The sequence below is a fragment of the Carya illinoinensis genome, chromosome 12, assembly GCF_018687715.1.
Source record: "Carya illinoinensis cultivar Pawnee chromosome 12, C.illinoinensisPawnee_v1, whole genome shotgun sequence".
NCBI classification, from domain to species: domain Eukaryota; kingdom Viridiplantae; phylum Streptophyta; class Magnoliopsida; order Fagales; family Juglandaceae; genus Carya; species Carya illinoinensis.
Genome location: NC_056763.1, coordinates 28,051,954 through 28,067,748, shown reverse-complemented (window position 1 = coordinate 28,067,748; position 15,795 = coordinate 28,051,954). Strand labels below are relative to the sequence as shown.

Sequence of the window (15,795 nt, the reverse complement as noted above, 5' to 3'; positions counted from 1 at the left end):
ACCATTTTATATGTGAGATTTATAATTTTTTTCAACTTTTTATAAAAATATCTAAGTTTATCTTAATATTCAAACACATTTAAAATTATCTTGTATGGGCTCCACAAAACTCACTTCACAATCTCAATTACAACTCAATCCATCTTAACTAAGCTCAACATCTAAATGTAGCCTAAGTTATCATTTCGTTACGCGCAATATCTCATTTCATCTAATTATAATTATTTTTTAAAATTTTGATATAAAATATAATAAAAAATTCAATTTTTTAAATTTTAAAATAAAAAATTATATTTTAATAATATTTTATTCAATTTTTAATTTCCATCTCATCTCTTTATCATTGGTACAACCACATGAAACCTAAATTCCATCATTTCTTATTTAAATTTTGGCAATTTTTATTATTTTAACACCATCCAACTAACACCATTATTATTCTTCAAACGTCTTAAATAAATAATTGGTACTATCAGAAAAATTCTATAGATAAGTCGGCATAAATAATATTATATGTAATAAAGTAATTATATAACATAATTTAACCTAAATAATAAATTTGAAAATTTTAATTTTATAAGTCAAATCTTAAACATAGAATAACTCATATAATAATTGTATTTGGACTCAGATTTTGATCATAAACATAGATATACTCCTATTTAAAAATTAAAATTATAAAGATAATAATCCAACCATTTCTGGTTAATTCTTATTGCTCACTTACAATATATTGAACCGGGAAAAAGGGGATAAAAATACAACAGCTTAACCTGATCAACCACCGAACCGGTTAAAAAGAAAGAAATCAAATTCCAAGTTGTGGGGAAGAAAAAAAATAGAGGAAGAGAGGAAAGAAACAGAGTAGATCTGCGTGTCAGAGGTAGTGCACTGTATTTTGGCAACATGAAAATCCAGCACTTTGTCGCCACACAGAGTAAAAGACAAATGGGTGACCTAAAAGGGATGCATAGTTTAAGAGTGATAATGGTATATACAATTATGAATGGTGTAAACGATGTATAATTATTTTGAAAAAAATAAAATTTATTGTTAAAAAATTAATTTTTTTATCATATTTATTCTAATTTTTGCAGGTCCTTCAGCGCACTAGGCCCAAATCCAATCCATAAAAATAGAAAAATTTTACTCTAACACCACGCACGAAGAAGAATCAAAGTAAATATATATATATATATATATATATATATAGTTGCGGAGTGTATAGTGTCGTGTAATTGTTTTAAAAAATAATGAGATTTATTATTAAAAATTTAATTTTTTTATATAGATCTCGTGTTTATTTATTTATTTTAAAGAAATTATATAGTGTTTGCACACTTCATAATTACAAATATTAATTTTAAAAAATAAATGAGTATGTTGAGTATTGAGTACACCGAGTCTTCTACTCATGTGATATATCACAAAGAAAAAATCTATTTATTATCTATTTTTTATTACCTAATGATGCAATATTAGATAATAATTTATAAATAAAATATAATAAAAAGTCTCTAATCATCTAATAGATTACGAGAAGATTGTGATAATTTGGAGAATGAGTAACAAAATATTATTCTTCTGCTCAAACAGGTTAACCTGGCAAAAGCTTGATAGTTACGGTTAGCATGTTGGCGCCCTTGGGCAGAAAACATTGATTTCTTATGAGAATTCCTTGTAAGTCAAACATTCGAATCATACCAACTTTCCATGATTCCTTCTCCACCATCGTTGCCTACCATTCCTCTCATTCTCCTCCTCTTATTCTGCCACCGTTTCATTCTTTCTTCTTGCGCTTGGTACTCTTTTTCACTTGTAATAATTACGTGCACTTCGATTTTCGATCGACGTGCGCACAATCTAGTTTAAAGTTGGTGCTATTGTTGTCAATTCTTAGCTGGGTTAATTTCAATTTCTTTGAGGACAGAAGTGTTAATTTCCCTGCAATTCTCGTTGTTTCGCTTAAAAACAGTTTCTTTATGCCTTGGTACTTCTTCGATGATAATTGGTTAGCTTCAGACTTGCCCTTTGAAATCTTGAGTTTTGCCGCTTTCCCGTATTTCTGGCTTCAAACTACATAATATTTCCAATCATCGAATAAGTTTCTCTTTAAGAGAGAACGTGGGTGATCAGTATCTGTATGTAGTTTCATTTGTGTGTTTAAGGAACCTTGTTATCATTTTATTCGAAGTGAATCTTAATTCATTAACTGTAAGAGGAAAGCATCATTGGTTTCTGAGTGAATTACAGAGAAGTGGAATTCCTCGGGCAATACGTTTATTGCTCACTCATGAAAACGCCAAAGGAAAGATCTACGGAGATAGTTATATCTAGAGGTGTTAAAGAGGAAGAGCAGTCATCGAATTTAAAAATTAAATCTCAGCTTAACACAGGGAGGACTAAATCCATCCATCCACCTATTGAAACCCATTGGCAACTCCGACCTCAGGTAGAACCCAAGCCTTCGAATTCGGGCTTTAAGTCAATGATGTCTTACCCGCTCAAGTTTCGAGACTCCTTGAAGAAAATTCGAAGGACCAAAAGCTTGCAATTGGTTCTTGAAGGAGCTCATGATCCAAAAGATGAACAGCTTGTTGAGTCTTTCCGTAAACTGCTTTTTGTTGATGGTCATTTGCTGGGAAAACACAATGACTATCATACTCTTCTACGGTAGTTTTAAATTGCTGAATATTGCATAGACATGTTTCATTCTGCATAATTGGATTGAATCATGTTATGTTGGTTTCCTATGATTTTCAGGTTTCTACGAATGAGGGACTTCGATTTCTCAAAATCAAAGGAGATGATCGTAAATTATCTCAAGTGGCGCGAGGATTTCGGGGTCGATACAATTTCCAAGGTAAATCAAAAAACTCTTTTATGGATCAAAATCATGTCAGAAATTTGCATCGCATTTTATTGTTTTCATTCATGTTCTTGGAACATGATGCAGGAATTTAAGTTTGAGGAGTATTCAGAGGTTAAGAAATACTATCCCCATGGATATCATGGGATTGACAGATATGGTAGACCAGTATATATTGAAAGGATTGGGATGGTAGACCTTAATTCCCTTCTGCAAGTAACTGGCATGGACAGATTTGTTAAGTACCACGTGTCGGAACAAGAGAAAACATTGAATTTGAGATACCCTGCATGTTCAATTGCAGCTAAGAGTCATATAGCATCTACAACAAGTATCTTGGATGTAAATGGAGTGGTGAGGATTTCTTTCTCACGTTCTTCAATGTTATATGTTTGTGGTCAATCAGTTGAAGACTTTTTTTGTAGCAGCTGCTAAATGAAATATTGTTTTTGCTCAGGGAATATCTAACTTCTCAAAACCAGCCAGATATCTGTTTACTGAAATTCAAAGGATTGATAGCAATTATTATCCTGAGGTATGTGCAAAATCATAAATTATTAGAGTAGACACAAGTTCATACAGAACTCAGAAGATGGTTCTTGTAGATAGATGGCCGACACAAAATTTGGAGGCATCTTAAGAACACAAATCCTATAAATGGCGGAAAAAGAACCATTAGCCTACAAGATTACTGTTGTATGATCCACGGAAATTGAGCAGAGAAGTAATTTGCCAACTGGTAATAAAGGTTAATGGAAAAACAAAATATTTAATTTCAGTAATCTATATGCGTAAGAAGTACACAATATTGAGGAGAAAGAAATGAATCTGTATTTGCATAAACTACATCAAGTAGAATAGATGAATGAACCGATTGCTTGAGTACATACTTATGCGCCACGCATCATATTAAATTTGGTCGCCGATGTTTTCAGACTCTGAATAAACTTTTTATCATTAATGCTGGATCTGGATTTCGGATACTGTGGAAAGCAATCAGGACCTTTCTGGATGCACGCACAATATCAAAAATTCATGTAATAAATTTTCTTGTCAATGCCTGATCTCCTATTTGAGTCGATGCAGTAATTTGTTTTTGGTTTCCCTATGAAAATGGAAGTGTTTACTTTTAACATGTGAGGTTTCAGGTACTAGGCTCCAAATACATTAGTCAGCTGCTTGAAGTTATTGACCCAAGGTAACATGTCCTGTGCTTATGAAATGGTATTTGAATAATCTACATTGTTTGTTGATGCCTATATGCATTTCAACTTATACACTTCTCAAAAATTTAAATAGCTGTGCTTGAATTGGCTCCCTAAATCGTATGATTAAATCTGCAGCCATTTGCCAACCTTTTTGGGTGGGAACTGCACATGTTCTGACTATGGGGGTTGCCTGTTAAGTGACAAAGGACCTTGGAACAATCCAGATATCATAGAAACGCTTCAGGTTTAATTACTCAGTGCTTTTGGAAGACTTGTTAATGTGCTTTCCTGAAACATGTGAATGGATTTTTATCTTTCAGATACTATTTTACCTTATAATACTTCAGATAAATGTTTCATCTACCTTGTACAGGCAGTTTCTGCAACAGAAGATACCTATGAGGACGCAGAAAACGGTGGTGTGGCTTTAGAAGATGCCTTCATGCAGAATATGGTAAGCAACCTAATTTCCAAATCATATGATCATTCTATCCGTGCTACCTTGGTGCCCCAAAAATAGTGTTATCCCCCTAATTTCTAATAAATCTATTTCAGTCTAATATTTGAGCATTTAAAAGCCTAAAAAATTGTCACCAAGTGTCTTACTTAATGTCTAATGCCAACTTTTGTAACCAATATCTCACCTTGTACCTAATTGGATTCAAGATTCTCCCTGGTCACTGTATAAAACACAAACCATAGGAAGAAGATTCTCTTTGGGGACTTGAATCTTTGCTTCAGAGATATTCAGGGCTCATTCCAAGGTTGAAATAGTTGCAATTTTGCATCTGGGTTTGATGGGCCTCACTAGACTATAATGAAATGAGCAGGTTGCCTGCATTGCTTCATTAAGCATCCAAATGATCTTGCTTCCCTAGATATTGTTATTTTTACTTTATTGGAGTTAACATGAAGGAATGCACAATGAAGAAAGTGAAGTAATTTTTGTTCTTTATTCGTTCTTTATTCAAGCTTCCTCTTACAAATCCCCACCCCCTTCTTCTTCTGCACTCGTGAGAATTAAGGCTTAATTTGACTCAATGCAGAGACGTGAAGAGTCGGAAAGGGTGGGGGAAACAAAATATTCAGTAAAAAAAATCCGGGCATTGGAAGTTGCACTTGAAGACACCAAGATGGTGAGTTTTACGCAAATAATTCCACTTCTTACTTCGAATAATGTAAATCTTGAGCAAAATGATGTTGATATTGTTTTGCATGTCCAGAAAATCGAGGCATTGGAAGCTGCACTTGGGGACACCAAAATGGTGAGTCGGAAATATATATATGATTCATGTCAATGACATTTTGTATAGATCGTACTTTTCTAAATATTTTTCCTTATCTTCTTTGACAGATTTTGGAAGGACTTACACAGCAAATACAAGATCTGAGCATTTGAACTTTAGTAAATTGGTTCTTCATTTGCTTCACTATTTTAAACGATGCTAATTCATAGTGACATAGTAACTGCAAAATAACCATTGTATGCCTCTCATCCATTTATATTCACGTGAAAGAGGTGTAAACTAAAACGACATTGTTGGTCTAAAGTAACCGACTAAACGGCAACCTTCATTGTCAATTTGTTCTGTTTGGGGGGGTAGGGGAGAGAGCAAGATAAAGTGACATGATTCCAACATTATATATGATAAATAATGAATTCCCATGATTACAAAACCAGCAATCTTTTTTAGGATTTCTTTGGTAATTGTAGTGTCTATGTCAGATTCTCACTTCTCAACATCAGTGATTACTTTTGCCAACGTAAGACAAAGGTGCTGGCTCAGCTAAGATAGTGATACATTTACAGTTTCGTGGACTTTGTCATCATGTATTTATTTTGGGTCTCATTGCTGTGCAGATGTGGCCCTTTGTTACACGTAAAATTGTAAGTATACGTAACACTTTTTTTTATTATTAGTGTCATTTTTAATCAACATAATTTGAATAAAAGTCAATTAAAATACGTCACATTAACTGAGGTAACTCGAGCAATTATTGATGTATAGAAATCTGTATACATGTGAGGAAACAAACTTCTTGTTGGACGATTAATTAGAGCTATACATTTGGTATGAACTGATCCAATATTTAAGCATCATGTGGCTCCAGGTCATTGTGGTCGGCGACAAAGTCAAGCTCCATGGTGGGAGTTGGACCACGAGGGTTTTCGTGAATAAATAATCATAGATTTATAATAACAAAAGATAAACAACATTATTTAAGCATTATTGTTTACGTGGCAGAAATAGGATCCTTTATGTTACTTTATTAAAGGCAAATCAGAAATTATTCGACCAGTGATGTATATAATTAAAAAATTAATGTAAAAAATAATAATTTTTTTAATTATAAATTTCACTTTCAAAAGATCGTGACAGGAGGGAGAAGAGTGTTTCATTTTTCAAAGAAAGTGAGTGTTATAAAAAATAAAATAAAAAAGAGTAAATTTTCAGCAAAACACTAAAAATAAAATAGAATAAAATAAAGAAAAGCGACCATATTTAGAAGCTTTTGCGGAGCACTATGGATCTCTCCGCCTAATCCTGAGGAAACACTTTTCCAAAAAACAAAGAACACCACAGATTCAATTCACCTGATCCCTTCCTCCGGATTCTACCGGATCTTCATCCTTCACGTCCTCCCTTTTCCTTTCTTTCTGCTTCTCCGCGATCATTCCCAAAAATCTAAAAAGCTAAATTTCACATTAACCAAAGCCATTGCTTTCGAGATGAGCACGGGGGAGCTCCTTGGCATCGAACCTCTCGAACTCAAGTTCCCCTGTCAGTCTTTTCTCCTTCATTTTCTTATGGATCTGTTTTATTATTTTTTTACCACTAAGGTTTGTGTTTTGGTTGACTTGTTTCTATTTTCATTGTTTTTGGTTGTTTCGTCAGTTGAATTGAAGAAACAGATCTCGTGTTCGCTTCAACTGTCTAATAAGAGCGACAATTATGTAGCTTTCAAGGTAATCTTCTCCCCCCCCCCCCCCCCCCCCCAATTTTTTTTTTTTGCTCTCCTCGTTGCTTGATTTGGAATTTTTGAATTTGTTTTTCGTATGATGTTGAATGCTGGTAAATGCGGGAGGTTGAATATGTGACTTCTGATTCTTATTGTTTTGGGACCTAAGAAAACAACAAAACCCGTTTGATTAAGCATAAATATAACTAGTTTTTTTCTTAGTTGAGGAGTAATTTTCCCATCTTGCTGGATTGTGGTGGTATCCGAAGAGGGTGTTGATATTTTAAGTTCGAAAACATATGGTTGAAAACTGAAGGCTTTGTGGATAGAGTAAGGCAATGGTAGCCCTCATATCAGTTTCGGGGCACCCCCAGTCTCATTCTTGCAGGTAAACTAAAAGCTCTAAAGAATAATTTAAAGCTTTGGAAGATTCAAATTTTTGGAGACATAGGGGAACACAAGAAAACCTTATTGGAGGAGTTATAGGAGTTAGAGAAGACACATGAGGAAAGGGTTCTTTCTCAAGAAGAGATATCTTGAAAGACAGAGTTGGTTTCAGAATTAGAAAGGGTAATCTCTCTAGAGGAGATCTCATGGCGCAAAAATCATGAGCGTTGTGGTCGAAATAAGGGGACCGAATACAAAGTTCTTTCATAGAGTAGCTAACTCTCATATGAGAACCAATACCATTGAGATGTTAAATATCGATGGTGTGGATTGTATGGAGGCTCCCGTGATTTAGGAACATGTTGCTGATATTTTCAAACATTTGCTTAAAGAGCAAGTGGGGTTGAGGCCAAAGCTTGATGGACTAGGTTTTGAGTCTATTGAGCCGCATAATGCTTCTTGGTTGGAGAGGCATTTTGAGGAGGCGGAAGTTTATGGTGTGGTAAGAAAAATGGTCAAAGACAAAACTCCCTGTCCGGATGGTTTTTCTATGGAATTCTTTCAAACATGTTGGGAGGTAGTGAAGGAAGGTGTTCCATGAACTATTCTCAGCTGGAAAATTTGATAAAATCTTAGATGCCACGTTTATTGCTTTGATTCCTAAGAAGATTGAGGCATCAGAGGTAAAGGATTTTAGGCTCATTAGCCTTGTTAATGGGATATACAAGATCATCTTCAAGGTGCTTGCAAATTGCTTAGGGGAGGTCTTGGGGAAGATCATTACAAAACCACAAAATGCATTTGTAAGGGGCAGGCAAATTCTGGACTCAGTTTTTATTGCTAACGAATGTTTGGATAGTAGATTAAAATATGGCATTATAGGGATCCTTTGTAAGCTGGATATGGAGAAGCCCTATGATCACGTAAATTGGGACCTCTTACTTTACTTACTGGGGAGGTGCGGATTTGGGGACAGATGGTATTCGTGGATCAGATGGTGCATTTCAACGGTGAGATTTTCAGTTTTGATAAATGGCAGTCCAATTGGTTTCTTTAGTAGTTCCCGAGGCCTAAGACAGGGGGATGCGTTGCAGCCACTCCTTTATGTCATTATTATGGAAGCACTTAGTAGGATGATATCGGCTTTGGTCATGAATGTCTTTGTGGCTGGCTTCTCGGTTGGTGATCCCAATTGAGGTCTTATTAACATTTCTCACTTATTGTTTGCAGATGACATACTGGTATTTTGTGAGGCAGACCAAAACCAGCTATGGGCACTGAAGGCACTTCTACTTTGTTTTGAAGTAGCGTCCGATTTGAGAGTGAACTTTGATAAATCAGAGTTAGCGCCAGTCAAAAGGTTTAACAACATTCGGCAGTATGCCAGCATGCTTGGATGTAAGGTTTCGTCTCTTCCAATGGGTTACCTTAGACTTCCATTGGGAGCTGTCTCAAGGGCTATATCAATCTGAGATATAGTGATCAAGAAGATAGAATGAAGATTGATAGCGTGGAAGAGGTTGTACTTGTTGAAAGATGGCCGTATTACCTTAATTAAGAGTACTCTTTCTAATTTACCAATGTATATATATACATATATTTATCTCTATTCCCCATTCCGACTAGGGTGGTGGCTCGGATTGAAAAACTTCACCATGATTTCTTATGAAGTGGTGTGGGGGTTGAATTCTAATTCTATCTAGTCAGTTGAGACAAGGTATGCACTCCTATCTCCTCTGGTGGGTTGGGAATTAGAAATCTGAGAATTTTTCAATCGGGCCTTACTTGGGAAATGGTTATGGAGATATAATATGGAATCGGATGCCGTATGGAAGTTGGTGGTTGATTGCAAAATTCTATTGGAAGCACATTAGACGAGATTGGGGGGTTTTTAGTTGCCATACTAAACTTCTATTGGGAGCGGGCTTTAGAATAAAATTTTGGAGCGACATATTGTATGGAAAAAATGCCCTAAAGGACTCATTTCCTTCAGTTTTCAGGGTTGCAGGTGACTAAGAAGTTTCAATGGCGGATCTCATGGCATTATTGGGGGATAATGTCCAATGGAACATCACTTTCAATAGGGTGGCACAAGATTGAGAAGTTAGCAGCTTTGAGGATTTTTTTAGCCTATTGGACTCTTCGAAACCAAATAAACAACAAGATGACACATTGTGGTGGGTACGTGCAGGTAAGGGCATATTCTCGGTTCGATCCTTCTACAAGTTCCTCACACACTTACCGAATAATCAGTTTCCAGGGAGAAGGATTTGGCGGAATAAGGCAACTTCTAAGGCGGCATTCTTTATTTGGACAGCTTCCTTGAGTAAGATTTTGACAACAGATAATCTGAGGAAGCGTAGGGTGATTATACTATATTGGTGTTGCATGTGCAAGAAATCCGGCCAGATTGTAGATCATCTATGACTACATTGTGAGGTTCCTAGAGCATTGTGGAATGAAGTGTTTGGCTGAGTAGAGTTAGCTTGGGTTATGCCCTCCATGGTGGTTGACTTCTTGGCCAGTTGGGCACATCTAGGATATATTCCACAAATCAAAGCTGTGTGGAAGATGGTACCTATTTGTATTATGTGGTGCTTGTGGTAGGAGTGTAACGACCGGACATTTGAAGATAAGGAGTGGTCAATATATGAACTTAGATCTTTCTTTTTTAGAACTTTATTCCTGTGTGCCATTGTTGTAAACTTTAATAGCCTAGATTTTCATGATTTTCTTGTTTCCGTTGCTGCGACCTGGATAGGTCTTATCTCTTGTATACCTTCTTGTGTACTTGGGGCTATGCCTATCATCAATACAATCATTTACTTATTAAAAAAAAAAAAATTCTTTCTTGAATAAAATAAGATAACATGTAACTTCAAATGTCGAGTTGAAAGAATGTGGGTTTGCATTTTTTTTTATTTCTTATGTGAATTGGTCATCTTCAGGTGAAAACGACGAATCCGAAGAAGTATTGTGTTCGTCCGAACACCGGAATTGTCTTGCCACGGTCCACATGTGATGTTACGGGTGCCTATACTATCCATTTTGTTATTTGATTTGTATTTTCTCATAATTTGACTCTTATTCAATTATTTGTAAATGTTTGGTCTTGATTTAGTTACCATGCAAGCACAGAAGGAGGCTCCTCCTGACATGCAATGCAAGGACAAGTTTCTGCTTCAGAGTGCAAAAGCAAACGATGGTGCAACCACAAAGGATATTACCCCAGAAATGGTAAAGATCTAGCGCATTGTAATAAATTCTTTTGAGTTTGTGAGGTTTATGCTGGATTTTTTAATTTATGTAAGTGGGGTTCTTAGTTCAATAAGGAGGCTGGACATGCGGTTGAGGAGTGCAAATTGAGAGTTGTTTATGTTTCTCCACCCCAACCACCTTCTCCAGTACAAGAAGGCTCAGAAGAAGGGTCTTCACCTAGGGGTTCTGTTTCTGAGAATGGAAATGCAAATGTTGCTGAGTTCACCAATGTAAGTGCTCAAGTAGTTGTTAATGTTTTGGTCCGATACCATACTGTAATAATCAATTACGTGGTAATGTTGATTTCACTGTCATCATTGGTGATAACAGGCTGCAAGATCATTTGTTGATCAGCCTGAGTCTCAAGACAAGTCTGCAGAGGTAACCAATGAGAAAAAAAAATTCTTCTCTAAGTGTTTGTCTTTGATCTTCTGTGTGTTACTCGGATATAGTTTGCAGAATAAACAGTGTATACTCGAAAGCATATGTGGCTTAATTCATTGAAATGCTCAGCATAAAATGCAAAGACATAATATGTTTTTGTAGCTTCATAGTGGCAGCATTGCTTGCCCCTTCTGTCTTCTACAATGAAGACACCGGGTAAAGGAGATTGCCATTAGATTCCATAATCCTTTTAATTGTTTCAATTACTTTGATCCTCACCTACTGACCAGAAAACTCAATAATTCCTTATACAAGACATGTTTATAATTGGAAAGTGCTTGTATATCTGTCATTTCTTCCTTTCCATGTTCAATTTTTCTCGTCAACGTGTATAATGTTCACTTTTTTTCCTTTTCTACTTTTGATGACGAGATTCTGGTGTTGGAACTTCGAGGGCATCATTTTTGTTACATCTGAAAGTTCCTAAGTCTAGTGATATGCACTCATTGGGAAGGAAATACTGAAGCAAACATTTCACTTTTTGCTTCTATCTCTTTTCTGTATTAGATTTCTCTACTTATGTGTAGTGTTAACTCCTGGATGGTGAGCAATAATATCTGTTTAATGACTGCAAGAAAGATCATCTAGGTGCCTTCCATTGATAGGAATTCCATCACTCCTCATATCACAATGGAAATGGGTCTAGAGGAAGTTTATTGTTACCTTCTTATAATCTTGCATGGATAATGGAAATGGGTTGAGAGATTGGAACAGCCAGGTGAAATTTAGGAAAGCGTTTTATATTTTAAAAAGTGTTGCATATTTGATATTTCTAACAAGCCATTTTTCTCTGTGATGAGACCTTACTTTCCAACCTCTTCCCTTCTCCTTAACAGCTTCATCTCCTTTCGATGTGGAAAAACACAATGTTCAGAGGCTAACCAAGAAACTTGGGTTCAATTTCCTGTTCTTGGTTGTATATATTTATTTATTGTCAATTATACTTCTTAATTTACTTATAAAAAAAAAATTATTTATTTTTTGCCAAATAGAATTGGATAATGGCCTAAGATGGTGTTGCTCTTACTGTGTGCTTGGGCTATGCCTATTTACTTGACTCAATAAAATTATTCTCACATATATATATATATATATATAAAGATGATTGATCCGTATCATCTTGACCTGGGTTCTAATTTCTCTATTTTTTTAAGAATACTGAGTTGGGTTCTTCTCCTACCCGTATCGAATAGCCCATGCTGAGCCAAATCTTCTTTTGCTCTTACTGTTTCTCCTTTTCATGAATTCATAGCTCTTTCAGCAGAAAAGGGCATACTTCATATGTACCTGGCTCACCTTTTTCTGCCGTAATAAAATATTTGCCTTGCTCATGATAGAAAAAGAAGAATATGCACCTCTGCTATAATTGTATATTCATTTTTTTGTATTATGGGTAATATTAAATTTCATACACTTAATACATATTAAAAGGCTACTTATTTATGCTTGATGATACCTGAAATAATTGCAGGCAAAAGCTCTTATTTCCAAACTGACCGAGGAAAAGAACAATGCTATTCAACAAAATAACAAGCTTCGTCAGGAAATGGTGAGCGATCACTGCTACTGCATCTTTATAGTATTATAACTATTATATTCCATTCTATTTTATGGGGCTCCTGCATGTAATTTTTGTTGCACTATATTTGAGAGTTTGTGGTTGCTTTGAGAACAAATGATCTACCATTTTCAACCAAGTTGTGTTGTTATGAAGTACTGTGGAATGTCTAAGTACTTGATATGTGAATTGATATCTTTTCCATATTTGGAAAGGATTGGCTATATTCTTTTTCTCTTGTGAAGCCACCCTTCAAAATATGGTCATAGTTGTGTCCATCATGAGTGCTGCTGTCCATAAAATGTGATTGTCTATTGCCAAAATAGTGATGGGTGTAGGAAATCCATTGCACTGTTTATATGTGTGTGTATTCAGTTTCTCAATATACCTTGATCTCATGACTTGTATTGTAATACTGTCCAAAAATGGCTTCATATTTATAATGTGTTTATTTATCTGGAAATACTCATCACAAGTAGATGCATTAGATGCCCTGTTTTGGTTGAGAAGTAGTTGGCTTTGTTATGAAGACTACTAAATGTTCTTGGGCTTGATGGGAAACCATCATTTTCTTCATGCTAAAGGTATATTGGTACATTATAGTGGGTCAGGGGACACCATACCCCCCTCTCCCTTCGTTGGAACACCAACCGCCCCAGGTATCTTCATAGCGAGCGACAATGATTTCCTTCCACAATGCATCCCCCTCCGATTGGTATCTCCATAACCATTTCCCCAAAAGAGCTTTATTGAAAGTTCTCAAGTCACACACTCCCAACACCCCTTGTACGACTGGATCACAAATTGTTTGCCATCTAACTAGATGAAATTTCTTCTCCTCCCCCATGAAAGGAATGCCTTAAAGAGTTTCTCAATTTTGTTTCCCACCCCTGCTGGCAATGGGAACAAAGATAGAAAATAAGTGGGAAGGTTCGTCAGGGTGCTCTTAATAAGAGTGAGTCGACTCCCTTTCGATAAGTACATCCGTTTCCAACTAGTAGTTGAAGGGGGGTATGGTGTGGGTTTATGGAAGTTTATAAGGAGGGGGTGGTCTTGTTTCGAGAATCATATTAGATTCGTTGTGGGAGAATGCAATAGAATCAGTTTTTGGCGGGATGTGTGGTGTGGAGAGCATGCTTTGGAAAAAGCTTTTCCAAACCTTTATCGTATTGCTGCTAATAGAGAGGCTTCGGTTGCGGATATGCGGTCCCTCTATAATGGCACTTTTCAGTGGGATGTTCTTTTCAATAGGGACTTTCATGATTGGGAATTATCTTCTGTTTTAGATCTTTTCAACCTTCTATACTCCATGGGGACTCCTATGACACAGTGTAACCGTGTGAAGTGGAGGTTTAATAATCAGAAGAAATTTACGGTAAAGGAGTATTACAAAATTTTGACCACACAAAACCACCCTCAGTTTCCTTGGAAGAATATTTGGCGGTCGCGTGTACGCTCCAAAGTAGCCTTCTTCGTCTGGAACGTAGCACTTGGGAAGATCTTGACCACAGATAACTTGAGGAAGAGGGGGTGTGTAATGATGGATTGGTGCTATATGTACAAAAAAAATGGAGAATCTGTGGATCACCTTCTATTACATTGTGAGATCACAAGGGAGAAATGGGATGAGATTTTCCAAAGGGTCAATATTGCTTGGGTTATGCCTTTGAGGGTAGTGGACATGCTGAGGAGTTGGAGGAAGATACAAGGTTGCCAGCAAGTGGCAGCAGTATGGAAGATGATTCCCCTATGTATCATGTGGTATATCTGGTTGGAAAGAAATGCGTGCTGTTTTGAAGACAAGGAACGCACCGAGGAGCTAAAGAACTTTTTCTTTCAAACTTTATTGCTTCGGTTCTCTGCTATTGTACTAAATGAGGACAATGTTCATGATTTCTTGTCTTTGATTCCTAGCTCGTAGAATGTTTTAAGGTACCTGATGTATACTTCCTGTATACAAGGGCCATGCCTCTTTTTTTTTATGATCAATAATATTTATCTTTTACTTATAAAAATATATATATATATATATATATTCACCTATAAAAGATAAGAGTCTAGTTAATATTCCCTTAAGAACAAGAAATATGCAGCGCAAGGATGATTATGCTACAATCCATCACTTGTTTCGAGTATCTTTAGAGAAAATTAAATCCATTGTGCATGGGCTCTGACATGAAAATTGTGTTAGAATATGAGCATGTCAAGTCTCTTTAGGTAGACAAGGGACATGATTATATGCATGCTGCTTTTGATTGACCTTGCTTGCCTAACTTTTTGGTAGGTTTGACAACAAAAGAATGGAAAGATGAAAAAAAAAAAAAAAAGTGTATGGGTGAATGGTGGGCCCTACCATATTGTTACTTGTGATATGTGTGGGCCCTACCAAATTCTTGGATTTCCCTAGTTTCCACTTCAGATGAATGATAATTTTGTTGCTCTAGTGATCTTTTTCTCAATCTGTTTTTAAATTTTTTACAGTTTTAAAAGTCCTTTTTCTAAAATAAAAGAGAAGGTAATTTATATGACAATGCTTCTGATATTATTTCTCATGTATTTTCTATGGGAATCTCTTATCTCACAAAGATTACAATGTGTAGGAACTGCTGAGGCGTGAAGGCCATAAGGGTGGTGCTGGTGTCTCCTTCCTATTCATCATCATTGTTGGATTGATTGGCATAATCTTGGGATATCTAATGAAGAAGGCATAAAAGCTTGTGCCTGCAATACATCTTTTGCATATATTGTCCTTGATTTTCTTTTTCTTCCCAATCATTGAAGAACAATGATGAGAGGAAAAAGAAGGTAACTCCCCAAGGGTGGTGCTATTGTTGGTTGTTAGCTTCGTGGAAGTAGTGAACTACTTGTTTAGGTGCAGTCATGGGTTCATTTTCCTATCTTTTTACCTAATTATCAAACTATTGTGAGGCAACTCATTTTTTTCTGTAACATGCAATTTTTTTTTTTTTTTTTGTAACTTAAGAGGGTGGTTTTATTTGTTTCTTTTATGTTTCAACTTGACATATATGTTCTGGACCTTGTTGATTGATAATGGTACTAGAGGTCACCGCCAATAATATTTATACATCCTCAGTTTGCTGGATATGTTT

General features: G+C 35.9%; 2 protein-coding genes across 3 annotated transcripts; both read left to right on the top strand.

Moving 5' to 3' along the window:
- The first annotated feature begins 1,708 nt into the window (after positions 1 to 1,708).
- LOC122289130 (phosphatidylinositol/phosphatidylcholine transfer protein SFH11) lies at positions 1,709 to 6,793 on the top strand. Of its 2 annotated transcripts, XM_043096080.1 has the most exons (12): positions 1,709 to 2,673; positions 2,764 to 2,863; positions 2,957 to 3,223; positions 3,327 to 3,404; positions 3,805 to 3,906; positions 4,018 to 4,067; positions 4,213 to 4,321; positions 4,451 to 4,531; positions 5,124 to 5,213; positions 5,301 to 5,342; positions 5,432 to 5,482; positions 5,939 to 6,793. In XM_043096080.1, the coding sequence occupies exons 1-11, from the start codon at positions 2,294 to 2,296 to the stop codon at positions 5,474 to 5,476; spliced, it is 1,344 nt and encodes a 447-aa protein (XP_042952014.1). In that variant the 5' UTR covers positions 1,709 to 2,293; the 3' UTR covers positions 5,477 to 5,482; positions 5,939 to 6,793. The 2 variants fall into 2 exon arrangements, with proteins under 2 accessions (XP_042952014.1, XP_042952015.1); XM_043096081.1 differs by lacking the exon at positions 5,939 to 6,793 and having other exon boundaries at positions 1,710 to 2,673; positions 5,432 to 5,757.
- LOC122289133 (vesicle-associated protein 1-2-like) lies at positions 6,723 to 15,788 on the top strand. The gene is made up of 8 exons (XM_043096083.1): positions 6,723 to 6,860; positions 6,975 to 7,045; positions 10,374 to 10,455; positions 10,547 to 10,662; positions 10,749 to 10,913; positions 11,014 to 11,064; positions 12,599 to 12,676; positions 15,286 to 15,788. Exons 1-8 carry the CDS (start codon positions 6,809 to 6,811, stop codon positions 15,394 to 15,396), a joined length of 726 nt encoding a protein of 241 aa, XP_042952017.1. The 5' UTR covers positions 6,723 to 6,808; the 3' UTR covers positions 15,397 to 15,788.
- The last annotated feature ends 7 nt before the right edge of the window (positions 15,789 to 15,795 follow it).